We start from the raw sequence: 17915 nt of genomic DNA on the forward strand, positions 1-17915 counted from the left end.
CATCCCACCTTGTGTGTTGTGATTTTGTACAAGTCAATAATAAACTTTGTTTAGTAGAATATACTATTTCTCTCAACATGTGTAATATTTCACTTTAAGGATTTTGATTTATTTCAATCACTTTTATAATAATTATTATTATTAACACTAGCAGACAAATGCTGTCATTGTAGCACAGTATTGGTACATGAAATAAATCAGATCAAGTCAGTAAAATACTTATCCACGGATATCCTCAACAGCATCGCATGTGCATTTCGCAGAAGCAGAAATTTAGAAAATACAACCAATGGAAAAGATGGGGTTAGAGTCGAATATCAGCAACAATAGACGGTGAAATGTCAGAACAAGCCAGGTTGGAAAATTAGAGGGAAGAAAGACAGTGGCACACCAAACTGTAGGGTACAGAAATGTGTCATGGACTATGACTAATTAGGAATAGATACCGGAACAATACTTTTTGGGTTTCTATTGTTATGACATAGCAGTGAACCCCTCTGTTAATTAAACCAAACATCCAGAAAAGCTCACCTCATCTTGTAATCTGTTAAAATATGAGTGACAGAGAACTCCCAAATTCCACTATTTAAAGACAATAATATCAATTTATTCTTTAACTCTATAAGTGAACATTAAACAACAACTATTCACAACTCTCAGTTCCCCTTTCTCTTAACTCCAACTCTATAACAATATGCTGTTCCAATAAGACACTTATTAAAATTACATCAACTTAATTTCAAAACCATACCGCCGCTGTTGTCTTCAGTGTGTGTCTTCTTCCAGCTGAAGATCTCCCTGGATCATCTTCTTTCTTTTTACTGTGAATAGGTTTCATGCGAAAAGGTACCCTTTTCCTAGTGTTTCCTAATTTCTTGGCTCTGTGTTGACAGCAGTTGCTCTATCTCCAATTTTCAAAATGCCTGCATTTTTAAATCCCCAACATCAGACTGTCTTATTGGTTCAATGTGGGCAAAACAACAAATTCAAACGCGATTGTGTTTTAGTATCCTGGGGCATAATTTAAACTGATTGGCTAAATTCAAAATGCTGTCAAAACAGCAACCAACTCAGTTATCCGTTTCACAGCCAAATGTTACATATTTTCAATTTTCCAGTGCACTCTGGGACTGCCATCTCTTCATATCACAGGTGCTTCTAATCTCTCAGTTCAGAACAGCATTCACTCTCTTGTAAAGGTACAGTACACACCTTCAACTTCATAACAATATTTTTAATGTTTCTCTTTGGGCGATTGAACTGTGTGAAAGTGTACCAGTTAAAATAGCTATGAAGTTTAAATTAGCATTCCCAGCATTTTACAAATATCTTAAGCTACCAGAAACAATTTGATTCAGATTATGCTGATAAACATGTTCTCAAATTTTTTGATGTTAACTGGATTTCCTGACCTCTAGATATGTAATACCATCTACATTGTACTTCTTTCAAGATTCTGTATTAGTTCTTTAGATTGAGGCATAGCTGTTCATTGTTGTTTACTGCCCCTTTATTTGAGAATGATATCTAATCAAGGTTGAGAGTTTCTGCCATCTAACTAAACAGACTGATAAACTGACAGATCTTGTGGTTACATAGAATTGCCTGACAAGATGTTAGGGTGCTTTATTCATTTCCTTCTTCCTCCTCTGCCTTATCAGTGAGCAGCTGCAACTGAAAGTGTGATGCAACTTGATGGATAACGTTGTCACATTCTAAGTGATTGATAACAAGCTCTTTCTGGTCATTAGTTGATGCTGCCACACTTGAAGAGCATTTTCTGTGCAATGTGAATTGGCCAAATTGTTGACTGAATTACCATAGTGAGTCACCATTCTTAGTGAGTTCTCCCCATACTGGTGAAGGGCTCCTTCCGAAGAGAGGATTTGCATATTGACAGACCTAATCAACTGGGCTGTTTCCAAAAATCCAAAGAAAAATATCTAAACTTTGATAGGATTCTATGACTAGACAGCACCTTCTGTAGGAAGGATGTTGTTAATCTTGAGGGTGCAGAAAAGATTTTCAAACATGTTCTGGGACTGAAGGGTTTGAGTTATAAGGATAGGCTGAATAACTGGGGGTTTTTTTCTGTGGAGGATTGAAGGCTGGGGGAAATCACCTTATAGAGGTTTATAAAATCATGAAAAGTATGGATAGGATGAATAGCAAAGGTCTTTTTCCTAGCATGGGGGAGTTTAAAACTAGACAGCATAGGTTTAAGGTGAGAAGGGAAATGTTTAAAAAGGACTTGAGGGGTAACCTGTTCAAGCAGAGGGTGGTACATGTATGGAATGAGCTGCCAGAGAAAGTGGTGTAGGTGGGTACAATTACACCATTTAAAAGGAATCTGGATGGGTATGTGAATAGGAAGGGTTTAAGATATAAATGGGCCAAATGAGACTAAGTCAGATTGGGATGTCTGGTCGGTGCAGACAAGTTGGACCAAAGGTTTGTTTCCACACTGTACGACTCTATTCAGTTAAAAATCACACACCACCAGGTTATAGCCCAACAGGTTTAATTGGAAGCACTGCTCCTTTATCAGGTGGTTGTGGAGTACACAATTGTAAGACACAGAATTTGTTGCAAAGGTTTAAATTATACACTGAAAAATACCTTGATTGTTAAGTCTCTCATCTGTTAGAATGACCATGATAGTTTCACTGTCATATGTAAATCACAAAACTTTTTTTTTAAAGTTACATTCTCAGGTTAACTGTAATAATTGGTGTCAGCCAGATAGATGTTGAAGGTGTTAGCCCCTGTGTTCCCTGTCTGTGCCATAATGTTTAGACTGATTCTAATCTAAAAAAATGAGTTAACAGAGTCTTACGTGGATTCATGCAAAGTACAATGTAACTCTGCAAGTACAAATTCACCCCACAAACGTATATGTGTATGTGTGCATGTGGGTTTTGTGTGTGTGTATGTCTAGAGTGGGGGGTTTGAGTGTCTGTGAAAGAGAGTGTATAGGTGTGTGTGAGGGTGTAAAGGGGTCTAAGTCTGTGAGAGGATGCATGTGAGAGTGTGGGAGTATGCGCGCACCTGGGGTGGGTGTTGTGTGTCTGTGAGATAGAGTGTGTGTGTGTGTGAGTATAAACGGGTCAAAGTCTGTGAGCGGGTGCATGTGTGTGTGCGCGTATCTGTAGGAGTGAGAGTGTCTGTGTGCACGTGTGTGTGTCTGTGCGTGTGTATAGTGCAATGGTGGTCACCTGTGTGACATGAACCCAAGATCACGGTTGAGGCCTTCCATATGGATTCTGAACTTGGTTATCTGCCTCTGCTCGGCCACCTTTCGCTGCTGCCTGTCCCGAAGTCCGCCTTGGAGGATGGTCACCCAAAGGTTCGAGATCGAATGTCCTGGATTGCTGAAGTGTTCTCAAACTGGGAGAGAACTGTAGAAATGAAGTGGTCTTAATGACAAAGAGGGAGTGAAATTTGAGACTGAGTAGAAGACAGAGGGTTGAGTTAGTCAGAAAGTGTCCTAATAAAATAAGTGGCACAGCATCAGCACCTGCGGTAAAAATTTAGATGACTAGCCTCATATATGGGTAGAGCAGAGGGTAAACAAAAATAAAAAGAGAAAGAACAAATTTTAATCACAGAATTGACATACTTTCAATACAAACAGACCTGTGGAAATTAAAGTAAGTTTGTTCAGAAATTAGCAATTAACACTTTTCTTTATACAAGATGTTTTATTTGAACACCTGTAACTTAAATAAAATTTTTATACAAAGTCTGTACAGTGCCACTGATTATGCTGCAATCTGCAATTTTAGCAGTTTCTTTACAGATTCTTTGTATTGTAAGATGCTATTTTCTGTTTCTCCTTCATTTTTAATATTCACCACTGATAGCTTGTAATTGTGGACTTCCGGGGAGCTAATTATGTCTTCTTTTGAAGCTGGTAATTTTTCAGCTTTTTTCATTCTGAAGATTGTATCCAAAGCATTTTTCTCAGATTGACTGTTCTCCCAAATATATTCATCCATGTCAGCTTCTGTTTTGTCCAATTCCCATGCTTCAGTTTTCTGTGAAGAAGAAAGACAATTGTATGATTATTATGTCAGAGTCATAGAGATGTACAGCATCGTTTCAGAAGATAAGTACTGTATTTCTACCCCATCAGAATGATTTGAACTGAACAAAACAGTCCAAAGATATTGTTGGAGGAGGTCCAATTATAGAGTCATAGTCACAGATGTACAGCACAGAAACAGACGCTTTGGTCCAACTCGTCCGTGCCGACCAGATATCCCAACCCAATCTAGTCCCACTTGCCAGCACTTGGCCCATATCCCTCCAAACCTTTCCTCTTCATATACCCATCCAAATGCCTCTTAAATGTTGCAATTGTATCAGCCTCCATCACTTCCTCTAGCAGCTCATTCCATACATGTACCACCCTCTGCATGAAAATGTTGCTCCTTAGGTGTCTTTTATATCTTTCCCCTCTCACCCTAAATCTGTGCCCCCAACGCAGGGTAAAGACTTTGTCTATTCATTCTATCCATGCCCCTCAATTTTATAAACCTCCATAAAGTCACCCCTCAGTCTCTGTTGGTCCAGGGAAAACAGCCCCAACCTGTTCAGCCTCTCACTATAGCTCAAATCCTCCAACCCTGGCAACATCTTTGTAAATCTTTTCGGAACTCTTTCAAGTTTCACAACATCTTTCCGATAGGAAGGAGACCAGAATTGTACGCAGGATTCCAACAGTGGTCTAACCAATGTCCTGTACAGCCGCAACATGACCTCCTAATTCCCGTACTCAATACTCTGACCAATAAACAAAAGCATACCAAACGCCTTCTTCACTATCCTATCTACCTGCGACTCCACTTTCAAGGAGCTATGAACCTGCACTCCAAGGTCTCTTTATTCAGCAACACTCCCTAAGACCTCACCATTAAGTGTATAAGCCCTTCCCAAAATGCAGCACCTCTAAATTAAACTCCATCTGCCACTTCTCAGCCCACTGGCCCATCTGACAGGCTGAATATAGACTGGACATTTAAAATAAGTCAAACCATTATAGAAGTGCAGATAAAATAAGGGATATACTGACGAACTAAAATTATTTCTAAGATTTCTAATTAATCATAAACAAATTGAGAGACTGATAAATATACAGTTGAATTTAAGATTTCCATAGAATTTACTGAAATGCCTTTTCTCTTTAGTGCTGCTTCTATAAAAGCTTTCACATTCTAGGGAAAAGTGAATAGGATGCAGTTTCTGATACATTTGTCCAAGTCAATAAAAAAATCCAAGAAGAGGATTATTGCAACAATAATAGACCTGTTTGCTATGGTTTGACAAACCATTGGAAATAGTAGTTTAAAGGTATTTAATGTTGAATATTATTCCCTGAAATTTGAATATTGTTAAAACAAAGGCTTTTGGAAAAGAGAAAGTCAATAAAAAACAATTAGAATCAGAACAATCATGACTTTCTTCAAGTTGCTATTACATGAAATGACATTACAATTACATTTAAATACATTCACACCAAATTATGCCATATTAATAGGACAATTATTCTGCCACTCCTGCAGTATAATAGTGGTTTCAACTTCGCAGCAATAGAAAAGTAAGTGTTTATGGGGTTTTACGCATTTGTTCTCATCACTACCCTGTCTTCCCCTTCATCAAGTTCGACAAAGTGAAAGTGTGAGCACATAGATGAAAAATAAAACCACAGTCCAGGATAAAATTGGAGTTTTTCTGTATGACTCAAGTAAGACTCAGAACATCACTGTGTGTATCTTTTATTGCTTTCTAAAAAGCCCAAGATCCTGAAGAGAATCAAGCGGAGTACTACCTTCTCTGATGTTTTACCTGGAAACAGAGTGCTTAGAGAGCACCTTCAGCAACAAAGACAAGTAATTGTGGTAATTCATCAGTCGGAATGAAAGAAAGATAAATGGGCATAGACTATCAAAAAAGACTATCTGGCATAAGCTGACAGAAATTAATAGAGCTTGCTTTCAGCCAACCATTAGTAAATGGATTTAAGATGTACTATTTGTCTGTCTTCTAGTGACGGCAGTCTATTTAAAATCTTTTACTGAGCACATTTGCATTAAAGTCAAACTCTCACACACAAATCACTTGACTTTTACCAAAATATTCTAAAATGTTTTTTCCTCATCACTGCTTGCTGTTGAACTCAAACTTGTGCTGTGCAAACCTGCTTGACAAAATAGCCGAGTATTGAGGTGGCTGTTCTGTTCCTCATGTCTACTGATGTCAAGATGTGATGATATGTCACGGCAGACACCTCAGTGACATGCACTGCATTCCCGCTAGTTCTACCCTCGAATATAACAACTTGGTATCAAGAATGAATGGTGGATAAACAACCCACTGCAAACTTAGTTGTTAAGATTGTTTGCAAAGCAGACCCGTGAGTTTTGACATTTTTCCCAGTCAAATGGTGATCAGAACAGAAGAGAAGGTAATGTTAGTGAAGACAACTGGCCATGAAAAGAACAGATTCATTTAAGTGTTATTGTGTCTAGTCCAGTGATATAAAGTTTAGGCCAATCATGATATTCAGAGAAGAAAAAACACGCCCAAAATAACAATTCTCAAAAGTGGTCATCATCCAACTCCTTATAAGAATGGTTGGATGGATGAAGATGGCTTGAAAATATCACTGAAGGAAGTTTGGATTTTCCAGCCTGGAGGAGCACATAAGGAAAAAATGCTTCTCATCTCAGAAATGTTCACATCAAATTTGGTCAGTGTCATGTGGGTTAGGCAAGGCACTTGATGGCACAAAAGATAATTATTTCTGGAATTATATGTTTGATGATAAAATTGCTGTCAAAGATATTGATGCTTTTGATCAATATGTTGCCATTTAAGAAGCAAATTCCATACTGAAGATGAGGAGGATGATTTTTCATGAATTTTAATACAAATTTAGTTTATGCTATGTGCTGAACTGTATTTTTTGTATAGTGAAAAACGATGAGTGAAATTGTACACATTTGTATATATGACTTTTGTTCTTGTTGAATTGTTAATTTTAATGAATTTAGTTTACAGAAACTAATGTCTGTCTCCACGTAAGTATTTACTCATAAATTAAAATAGAATCCTTTTGGCCGCAGAGTTGGCAGGAATAGACTGTGACAGTTGCAATAGCAAGGCAATGGCAAATTCTAACCTCTCCAAAAATGTTACTTATGTAAAAGTCAAACCTCACAATATACAGGATATTATTACTCTTAATCAGACTTAAAAACTATGTTCATTTAGAGTCCTGAGAAGGTTTTAGGCTTTCAACAGAAGACACAAAGGTCTATCCAGCATTCTATTGAATGCCTTGTGTTGATAGCAAAAACTACACCTGCAAAAATGCAATAAAATCTTTGACATATTTTGACTATTATAAAATACTTATATAACACACCTCCAGAACACATCAGACCTGAACCCACACCTTCTGCCCCAGAGGTAGGGCTTCTGCTACAGCACCACATGATCTCATGAATAATAGATTCTTGTAAATCCAAACATTTAGACAAGATTGTCACCAAAACAGTGTTGCAGTTGATATAATTACAAGTACTTCAGAAAACACAAGGAACTCAGCCTGTAACAAAAATCCACTTTTAGGATTAAGCCAATGTCCTGAAGCATGCTCAGCTATATGTACCTGAAATGTAACAGAGTTGTGCAATGACAGGCAGATATCGTGTCATGGAAGGCATTGTTTTTCCTTGTATAACTAAATACTAATGATTATAATCTAAAGTGCAATTATTCAACATGCTGTGATCTATAATGGATTTAATTCAACAGCAAACTGTTGCTTTTTTGTTCTCAGCAATGTTTTTGTTGAAAGAGCTAATTAGATATACGGTGGTAATGTCTGAGAAAGATAATATTGATCTACTGTAATTCATTTAATGATTTTTCAACTCTTTGTGGCCACCCTCATTTCAAACAAGTATGCTGTTTTGGAAAAGGTATGGGGTGTTGGACTCTCAGGAAAATGTAGCACGAACAGCCAAGTTTCTGGTAATGACGTTACGTAGGGTTCCAAGCGATCGATTGTGATAAGGGACTCTATAGTCAGAGGCACAGACAGACGTTCCCGTGGCCAGCAGCAAAAAAAAACAATGACGTGTTGTCTCTCTGGTGCCAGGATCAAGAATATCTCCGAGAGGGTGCAGAATGTTCTCAAATGGGAGAGGGACCAGCAGGTTATTGTACACATTGGAACCTACAACATAGGAAGGCAAAAAGATGAGATTCTGAAGGGAAAATATAGAAAGTTAGACAGGAATTTAAAAATGAAGTCCTCAAGGTTAGTAATATCTGGATTACTTCTGGTGCTATGAGGTAGTAAGGGTAGGAATAGGAGAATAGAGCAGACGAATGCATGGCTGAGGAGCTGGTGCATTGGGGAAGGGATCACATTTTTGGATCATTGGAATCTCTTCTGAGGTAGAAGCGACCTGTCCAAGGGGGATGCATTGCACCTGAATTGGAAGGGGACTAATATACTGGCAGGGAGATTTGCGAGAGCTGCTCGGGAGGATTTAAGCTAGTAAGGGGTTAGGGGTGGGGGTGGTGCAGTGCGGTAAGGGGGGGATCGACCCATGGAAATAATGAGAAATCTGAAACTGGCACAGTTGGAAAGGGGAGTGAGTCAAACAGTCAGGACAGGAAGGAACAAAGCAGGGAACAATGTAGGACTGCATTTACTTCAGTGCAAGAGACCTAACAGGGAAGGCAAATGAACTCAGGGTATGGTTAGGAACATGTGACTAGGATATCTTAGCAAGTACAAAACATGGCTCAGGGATGGACAGGACTGGCAGCTTAATGTTCCAGGGTATAAAAGGGGGCCAAGAGATGAGGGGGAGTGGCGTTTTTGATAACATTAGCATTACGTATTACTGCTGTACTGATATTCCTGGGAATACATCCACGGAGGCTATTTGGGTGGAACTGAGAAATAATAAAGAGATGATCACTTTATTGGGATTGTATTATAGACCAACGGGAAATTGAGAAACAAATTTATAAGGAGATTTCAGATATCTGTAAGAATAATAGGGTGATTATGGTCGGGGATTTTAACTTTCCAAACACAGACTGGAACTACCATAGTGTTAAAGGTTTAGATGGACAGGAATTTGTTAAGTATGTACAAGAAAATCTTGAGTCAGTATGTGGATGTACCCATAAAAGAAGGTGCAAAACTTGACCTACGCTTGGGAAATAAGGCAGAGCAGGTGACTGAGGTATCAGTGTGGGAGCACTTTGGGGCCAGCGACCATAATTCTATTAGTTTTAAAATAGTGATGGAAAAGAAAAGTTGAAGTTCAAAACTAGAGGAAGGTTAATTTTGACGATATTAGGCAAGAACTTTCAAAATCTGACTTGGGGCAGATGTTCGCAGGTAAAGGGAAGCTGGAAAATGAGAAGCCGTCAGAAATGAGGTAATGAGAGTCCAGAGACAGTATATTCCTGTTAGGGTGAAAGGAAAGGCTGGTAGGTATAGGGAAAGCTGAATGACTAGAGAAATTGAGGTTTTGGTTCAGAAAAAGAATGAAGCATATGACAAGTAGAGATCGAGTGAATCCTCAGAACAGTATAAACGCAGTGGGAATATACTTAAGAGGGAAATCAGGAGGGCAAAAAGGGGATATGAGATAGCTTTGGCAAACAGGGTTAAGGAGAATCCAAAGGGTTTTTATAAATACATTAAGGACAAAAGGGTAACTAGGGCGAGAATAGGGCCCCTCAAAGATCAGCAAAGCAGCCTATGTGTGGAGCCGCAGAAGATGGGAGAGACACTAAATGAGTATTTTGCATCAGTATTTACTGTGGCGCAGGACATGGGAGGTATAGAATGTGGGTAAATAGATGGTGACATCTTAAAAATGTCGATATTACAGAGGTGGTTGCGGCGCTGGATGCCTTGAAACACATAAAAGTGGATACATCCCCAGGACCTGATCAAGTGTATCCCAGAACTCTGTGGGAAGCTAGGGAAGTGATTGCTGGGCCCCTTGCTGAAATATTTGTGTCATCACTAATCATGGGTGAGGTGCCGGAAGACTGGTGGTTAATGTGGTGCCACTATTTAAGAAAGGTGGTAAGGACAAGCCAGGGAACTCCAGACTGGTGAGTCTGGCATTGATGGGCAGGTTGTTGGAGGGAATCCTGAGGGAAAGGATGTGCATGTATTTGGAAAGGCAAGGACTGATTAGGGATAGTCAACATGGCTTTGTACGTGGGAAATCGTGTCTATCAAACTTGATTGAGATTTTTTGGAGTAACAAAGAGGATTGATGAGGGCAGAGCAGTAGACGTGATCTATATGGACTTCAGTAAAGCGTTCCTCATGGGAGATTAGTTAGCAAGGTTAGATCTCATGGAATACAGGGAGAACTAGCCATTTGGATTCAGAACTGGCTCGAAAGTATAAGACAATGTGGTGGTGGAGGGTTGTTTTTCAGACTGGAGGCCTGTGATCAGTGGAGTGCCACAAGGATCGGTGCTGGGTCAACTTCTTTTTGTCATTTATATCAATGATTTGGATGTGAGCATAAGAGGTATAGTGAGTAAGTTTGCAGATGACACCAAAATTGGAGGTGACCTCAGATTACAACCGGATCTTGATCAGGGTGGGTCAATGGGCTGAGGAGTTGCAGATGAAGTTTAATTTAGATAAATGCGAGGTGTTGCTGAACAAAGAGACCTTGGAGTGCAGGTTCACAGTTCCTTGAAAGTAGAGTCACATGTAGATAGGACGCCAAAGGCGGTGTTTGGTATGCTTTCCTTTACTGGTCAGAGTATTGAATGTAGGAGTTGGGAGGTCATGTTGTGGCTGTGCAGGACATTGGTTAGGCCACTTTTAGAATATTTCCTGCAATTCTGGTCTCCTTCCTATTGGAAGGATGTTGTGAAACTTGAAAGGGTTCAGAAAAGCCTTAGTAGAGTTATTGCCAGGGTTGGAGGTTTAGAGCAAGAGGGAGAGACTGAATGGGCTGGGGCTGTTTTCCCTGGAGCTTCAGAGGCTGAGGAGTGACCTTATAGAGGTTTATAAAATCATGAGGGGCATGGATAGGATAAACAGACAAGGTCTTTTCCCTGAGGTGGGAGAGTCCAGAACTAGAGGGCATAAGTTCAGGATGACAGGGGAAAGATATAGAAAGGACCTAAAGGGCAACATTTTCATGCAGAGTGTTGAGGGTATATGGAATGAGCTGCTAGAGTAAATACTGGAGGCTGGTACAATTGCAATATTTAAAAGGCATCTGGATGGGTATATGAATAGGAAGGGTTTAGAGGGATATGGGCTAAGTGCTGGTAAATGGGACTAGATTAGGTTAGGATTTCTGAGTGACATGGAAGAGTTGGACCGAAGGGTCAGGACTATCACCTGATGAAGGAGTGTCGCTCTGAAAGCTATTGTGCTTCCAATTAAACCTGTTGGACTATAACCTTGTGTTGTGTGATTTTTTTTAACTTCGTACACCCCAGTCCAACACTGGCATCTCCAAATCAATCTTAATTCCAGACAGCTTTAGATCATTTACTGGATTTATGGGCAGATTCTTATTAAATGTTCTGTGTAAGTTTTTTAAATTTATTTTTTGGAATATGCCATTCATTGCCCATTGCTTGTTGGCATTGAGAAAGTAACGGCGAGCAACCTTCTTGAACTGTTGCAGTCCATTTGCTGGAGGTCAACCTACAATGCTCTAAGGGAGGGAGCTCTTGGATTTTGATTCAGCAGTAATCTATTTCCAAGTCAGGATGGTAAGTAGCTTGGAAGGGAATCTGCTGATGGTATCGTTCCTCTGTATCAATTGTTGCTGGTGTTTCTATTCATGCTGTTTAAACATTAAAGAAAAACACCAACTATTTGGGAGTAGGTATTTGATAATACAGTTGGGTTTGGAGTCCTCACTTTATTGTGTTACCCAAGTGTGAATTACACAAAGTACTAGATTACAATTGCATGCAAGATTGGTAATACAGTACAACCAGCTTAACTTGCAAATTGCTAAAAGATTTGAAGAAAGAAAGGCAAAAATATAACTGTCAAAACACAAGATCAAACACCTTCAAATGCAAATAATGAAAATTATAATGTTTGTACAGCTGACAGATGTTAGAAATTCAAACTTCCAGTTAATAGCTGAAAGGATGAAAAGATTTCATGATTTATGACTTTTACCATAACAAAAAACTAAAAGCGCTATTCACTAAATATTAACCTTGACAGCAGTTTACATTATGAACTACACCACAGAATCATCTCATTAAAGCACCACTTCACAAATATAGTTTGTACTGTCCATTAAATAGACATTCAATACTCCCAGAGAGGGACCGAGTGACAGCTTTCCTGGATGAGATGGAGGTACAAAAAAAAATTAAATGCAGAATTTCACCAAGGAAATTAATCATTCTTAGAAAGCCTTTAGAAAGTAGATTAATTTTCCTGTTTACACAGCGTGAGTGACATTTATTTCAAAACAGAGTGGATGTATTTAAAACAGAGATTGCTGTTTTTGTTGTCCAAAGGCATTAAGGGCACTGGGTCAAAAATCAACAGTGATCTTCACTGAACTTCAGTTCATTATCTGAAAACTATTACATGCTGAAAATTATTTTTACAATTAGTAATCTTAAATATATCAAAGCATTTCCCCACAAGTCCTTTTGATTTATCCAAAATATCTTTCCACAGAGTATTTCTCTTAACTACTGTGATATTGATCAGCTGGTAAACTGGGCAGATGGAATTTAATCCTGATAAGTAAGAAGTGATACATTTTGATAGGTCTCATAAGGCAAGGATTTACACAATGAACAGTAAGTTGTTACAGAGTACTGAGGAACAAAGGGACCTTGGTGTATAAGTGCACAGATCACTGAATATGTCAGCTCCAGGAGATAGTGCAGTGAAGAAGGCATACAGATGCTTGCCTTCACAATCAAGGCATAGAACATAGGAGCAGAGAAGTCTTGTTGCAATTTTATAGAGCATTGATTAGGTCACAGATAGAATTTTAGGTGCAGTTCTGGTCACCATGCTATCAGAAAGATGTGATTGCCCTGGAGAGAGATTTACCAGAACGTTGCCTTCGATGGAAAAATGTCAGTTATAAGGAGACGTGATAGGCTGAATTTACTTTCCCTGGATCAGAGCAGGCTTGAGGATTGGGGGTGGTGTGGGGAGGTGTTCTGATTCAACTATACAAGATTATGAAAGGCATAGATGGGGTAAACAGTGGTAATCTTTTTCTTATGTAGGCATGTTTAAGACCAGAAGTTTAAGTTTAAATCATAAGTTTAAAGTGAAAAGTAAGTGGTTTACAAGGGATGAGGACATTTCTTTTCACGGTGGTGGTAGAACTATGGAACATGCTGCCAGAAACAGGTACTCTTGCAACACTTAAGACGCATCCTGATGACCACTTAAAATAGCAGAGCATAGTAGGCTATGGGACCAAGTAAAGGTAAATGGAACTGCTATAGTTTGGTGTTTATTGGTTGGCATAGAAATTGCAGGTTGAAGGGCCTGTGTCTATGCTGTATTACTCTATAAAATGATCCCATCTTTCTAGAGACTAAAATAATCCAATATACTTAAAGGCCTTCATATGATATTGGTCAGAATTTAAATACAGCTTTTAACATGGATGCGCACAGAAACCCATACAAATATGGACAGTATTTTACGTTAATTACGCAATGTCACTTCATAGCTGTGTTTTTCACAGAAAAGCTTGGCAAAACATAAAGCTGCAACCCACTCTTTCAGCACAGTAATTGGTTTGAACAATTTCACATGCTCATTCTATTCCTCCCAGAATGCATGAAAAGGATACAAGCATCAAGCACAAGATGCACAGAAATACTTGCAGGAGTTCAATTTATTGGTGCCGTTACAATTTTTTCTTTCCCAAATTTCATAACTCATGCTCCAAGAGATCTTCCCAGATAACTCAGTGCATTTATGAACCAAATGCATTTAGGTGTGGTGCGGATAGTTGTGTCAAGGCTCACAATTTATTATTTTAAATGCAGTATTGAGGGGATCCAAGATGGCGGTGGCCCAGCAAGTTTGAGTCGATAGTGCTCTTCCCAAGACTTGGGTAAAGTGGGTCACCCACCCCCACCACACTCACCAAATCATTCATAATAGCTGTTTAATTTAATTTGTTGCTTAATATTACATTTAAACAGTCTAATAGTTAGCAAAAATGACCAAAGGGAAGGGACCCTGCAGCTCTCAGCAAGCAGAAACCCCTCCCCCACACTCTCCAGCTGCAGCAGAGGCGTCCACAGCCGCTCCGGGGGACTTACCTACAGTGACAAGCCTTGTGGAGATGATCTCCAAGCTGGACGCGAAGATCGACGCTTTTATCGAGGAGTCCCGAAGTCGATGGGATTCACTGTCGGCCGTGCTGCAGAAGCACAACCGAGACATTAAGGAGATCGAGCGCCGAGTTGGACGGGCGGAGCTAAAGGCCGCGACCTCCGAAACTACAGCACAATCGGCCATGGATCAGGTCCGGACTCTCGAACAGCGAGTCCGGACCTTAGAGAATCATATTGACGACCCGTTGAAAAAATATTCGTTTGCTGGGCCTTCCCGAACGGGAAGAGGAAGGCCAGCTTACAGCATTCCTCCAGCAGTGGCTGCCACAGCTTTTAAATCTGGAAGCTGGATCAGGCCAGGTAAAGGTAGAATGGGCCTACCGGGTCGCAATACGCAGGCCCGGCTTGAAACAGTGCCCACGCCCGGTCCTGTTCCAGCTGCAGAGCTATAGGGAGAGGCAGATACTCCTAGAAGCTTCTAGAAATCTTAGAAAAGACCCCCAAGCTATGACCTATAAAGGATCCAAGATCATGTTATTTCAGGACTTTTCCCCAGCTCTGGTCCGAAAGAGGAAGGCAATCGACGAGGTAAAGAAGCGTTTAAGGGACTTAAATATTCAATACTCCTTACGCTACCCAGCGACGCTACGCTTTAACCATGAAGGATCCGTGTATAACTTCGGATCGCCAGAAAAGGCTAAGGAATTCTTGGACTCTCTTAGATAAATTGTAAGAGATAATGGATGTTGGTTTACCTTTCCCCCCGCTTTGGTTTATATCCCCCCCCTTTTTTTTTTTCTTTTTACTTACCTTACTTTTTAATACTATCATGGGGGGTGGGGAGAGTGATTTGATTTTCTCACCCTCCTTGGGGTTGTTTTTTAAAAATTATTTTATGTATATATGTGAGTATGTATGTATATGTGTATGTATGTATATATATATAAGCCGGGGGGTTTGGTTAGTATTGGTGGGGGGAGGTGGTTACCTTATTCTATTTTACCTCTGTCTTTAGGAGCGGGGTTGTTTTTCCCTTGTTATTTTGTATTATTATATTTAATTATTATTTGTTGAGGTGGTAATTTTATAGTTATATGTTTATATATGGTATTAACATTACCAAATATATCCAGGTGTTGGTATGGGTGGGGGTAGGGTGCTCACTGTTAACTCTAGCTTTGTATTATATTTGAATTCTCCTCATTTTATTGAGGAGCGCCTGGGTCAAGGGTGGGGCTTTGGTTGGGAGAGGATATGATGGACTTTTGGAAAGAAAGTGACACCCCCTGGGAACAAGGGGGAAAATCTCCACTTAAATATGTTTTTTTTTTATTATTTAGAAATAGTTTTTTATTATACTGTTGTGAGTGTATTAGAGAGCCTTTATTTTTGTAAATTTTATATGCTCTATGCTCGGGATGTTCTGGATAGGGCTTCCTCTCCCGAGGGGTCTCGGATTTGCCCGGATGATTATAGCTGATCAGTCGGTTAAGTGATGCACCTGGAATGTCAAGGGGAGTAATTCGCCAGTCAAAAGGAAGAAAATATTATCAAATCTTAAGAAGGAAAGAGTTGATATAGCTCTCCTACAGGAGACACACCTGTCAGATAAAGACGACTTGAAATTACGACAGGGTGGATTTGATCAGGGCTTTTTTTTCTTCTTTTAGCTCAAAAAGCAGGGGAGTTGTTATTCTTGTTCGGAAGAATTTCCCTTTCAGAATCCTAAATCAGATAAAAGATGAATCTGGACGATATATTTTGATTAAAGCCCTTATAAATGGAGAGGAATATGGGATTTTAAATTTGTACTGCCCCCTGGCACACCCCTTTAAATTTATAACGGAAGCCTTTTCAAAATTGATGGCTTTTGGTGCCCGTCATACAATTATAGGGGGAGACTTTAATTGTATTATGGATCCAGAAATAGATAGGATTCCCAAGAGTACTGCAGGAGTATCTCCCAGATCTAGACAATTGGTGGATCTGAACAAAGAATTAAGATTAGTAGATGTATGGAGATGTCTTCATCCACAGGGCAGAGATTTTTCTTTCTACTCCAATCCACATAAATGTCATACCAGAATTGATATGTTTTTTGCCCCCTCGACTTTTTAAAATTCCGTATCATCCTGTAAAATAGGTAGCATAGCAATTTCCGACCACGCTGCTGTATATATGGAAACGAAGGCGAGGAACAATGGGACATCCCCTTGGCATTGGCGTATGGACCCCTTCCTAATGAAAGATAGTAAATTTGTAAAGTACTTCTCTCAAGAATTTAAAACTTTTTTAGAAATTAATTCAGATACGGCTAGCAACCCATCAATGATGTGGGAGACCATCAAAGCTTACATGCGAGGTTTGATCATCTCCTACTCAGAGACACAGAAAAAAATTGAAGGGAGAAAAACAGCGTCTGCTTGAAGCTCGCTTAAAAGCAGCTGAAACAGCATACACTGATAGACCTTCTATTATTAAATTGCAAAGGATTACGGATTTTAGGACAGCTCTAAACACTATGCTTACCCAAACGGCTAAGAGGGAAATATTATTTGCAAAACAAAGGCGACAAACCGGGTAGATACTTAGCATTTCTTGCAAAGAAAAAAAAAGGCCCCTCAGACTATTACGTCTATCAAGGAAAGTACGGGTATTTTGACTCATGATCATAAAAAGATTAATGCGATCTTTAGAGAATTTTATTCTGAGTTATATAAATCGCAGGATTGTCAAGACAGGACTAGGAGGATGCAGTCATTTTTAAAAAATTTGACCTTTTTGGGCCTAACTCCGGAACAGGTATTGGTCCTAAATACTCCTCTAACAGTCCAAGAAATACTTGATGCAATTAGGCAACTTCAGAGCGATAAGGCACCGGGCCCAGATGGTTTTCAAGCTGAATTCTATAAAGAATTCACAGAAATATTGGCTGGTCCCCTCATGGGCATGTATAACTATGCATATAGTCAGGGCTGTCTCCCGCCTTCGCTGAAAGAGGCAAATATCTCTCTTATCCTTAAAAAAAGGAAAGGATCCAGAAGATTGTACATCATACAGACCAATATCCTTGCTAAATGTAGATTTTAAAATCCTTTCTAAAACGTTAGCATTGAGAGAAGAAAGGGTACTGCCACATATTATAAAGGAGGATCAGACGGGGTTTATTAAGGGCCGTAGATCATCCAATAATATTAGAAGGGTTTTGAATATGATTCAAGCCTGTCATCAGGGAAAGATACCAGGAGTAGTAGTTTCATTAGACGCGGAAAAGGCATTTGATAGGGTTGAATGGTCATATTTGTTTTACACATTGGAAAGGTTTGGCGTTGGACAGGTGTTTACCAAATGGGTCTCAACATTGTATAGTGATCCCAAAGCAGTTGTGGTTACCAATGGATTAGGTTCGGATAGCTTCAATGTGGGTAGGGGCTGCCTTCAGGGATGTCCTCTCTCACCATTGTTATTTACGCTAATAATTGAACCACTATTAGAAGCTATACGAGCTGATCCTAATATAACGGCCCCGAGGATTGGTACAG

General features: G+C 39.5%; 1 protein-coding gene across 1 annotated transcript in view; it reads right to left on the reverse strand.

Annotated features, from left to right (window-relative positions):
• Nucleotides 1–2510: 2510 nt before the first annotated feature.
• mrps35 (mitochondrial ribosomal protein S35) overlaps nt 2511–17915 on the reverse strand; it is a 42051-nt gene continuing 26646 nt past the window's right edge. Inside the window, exon 8 of the mRNA XM_087997241.1 lies at nt 2511–4037. Within this exon, the coding sequence (XP_087853367.1) occupies nt 3762–4037 (276 nt within the window). The 3' untranslated portion in view covers nt 2511–3761. The remainder of the gene's footprint in view (nt 4038–17915) is intronic.

Source organism: Chiloscyllium plagiosum, unplaced genomic scaffold (assembly GCF_037043375.1).
Source record: "Chiloscyllium plagiosum isolate Xiang-an unplaced genomic scaffold, Cpla_swu_hap1 HiC_scaffold_19, whole genome shotgun sequence".
NCBI lineage: Eukaryota > Metazoa > Chordata > Chondrichthyes > Orectolobiformes > Hemiscylliidae > Chiloscyllium > Chiloscyllium plagiosum.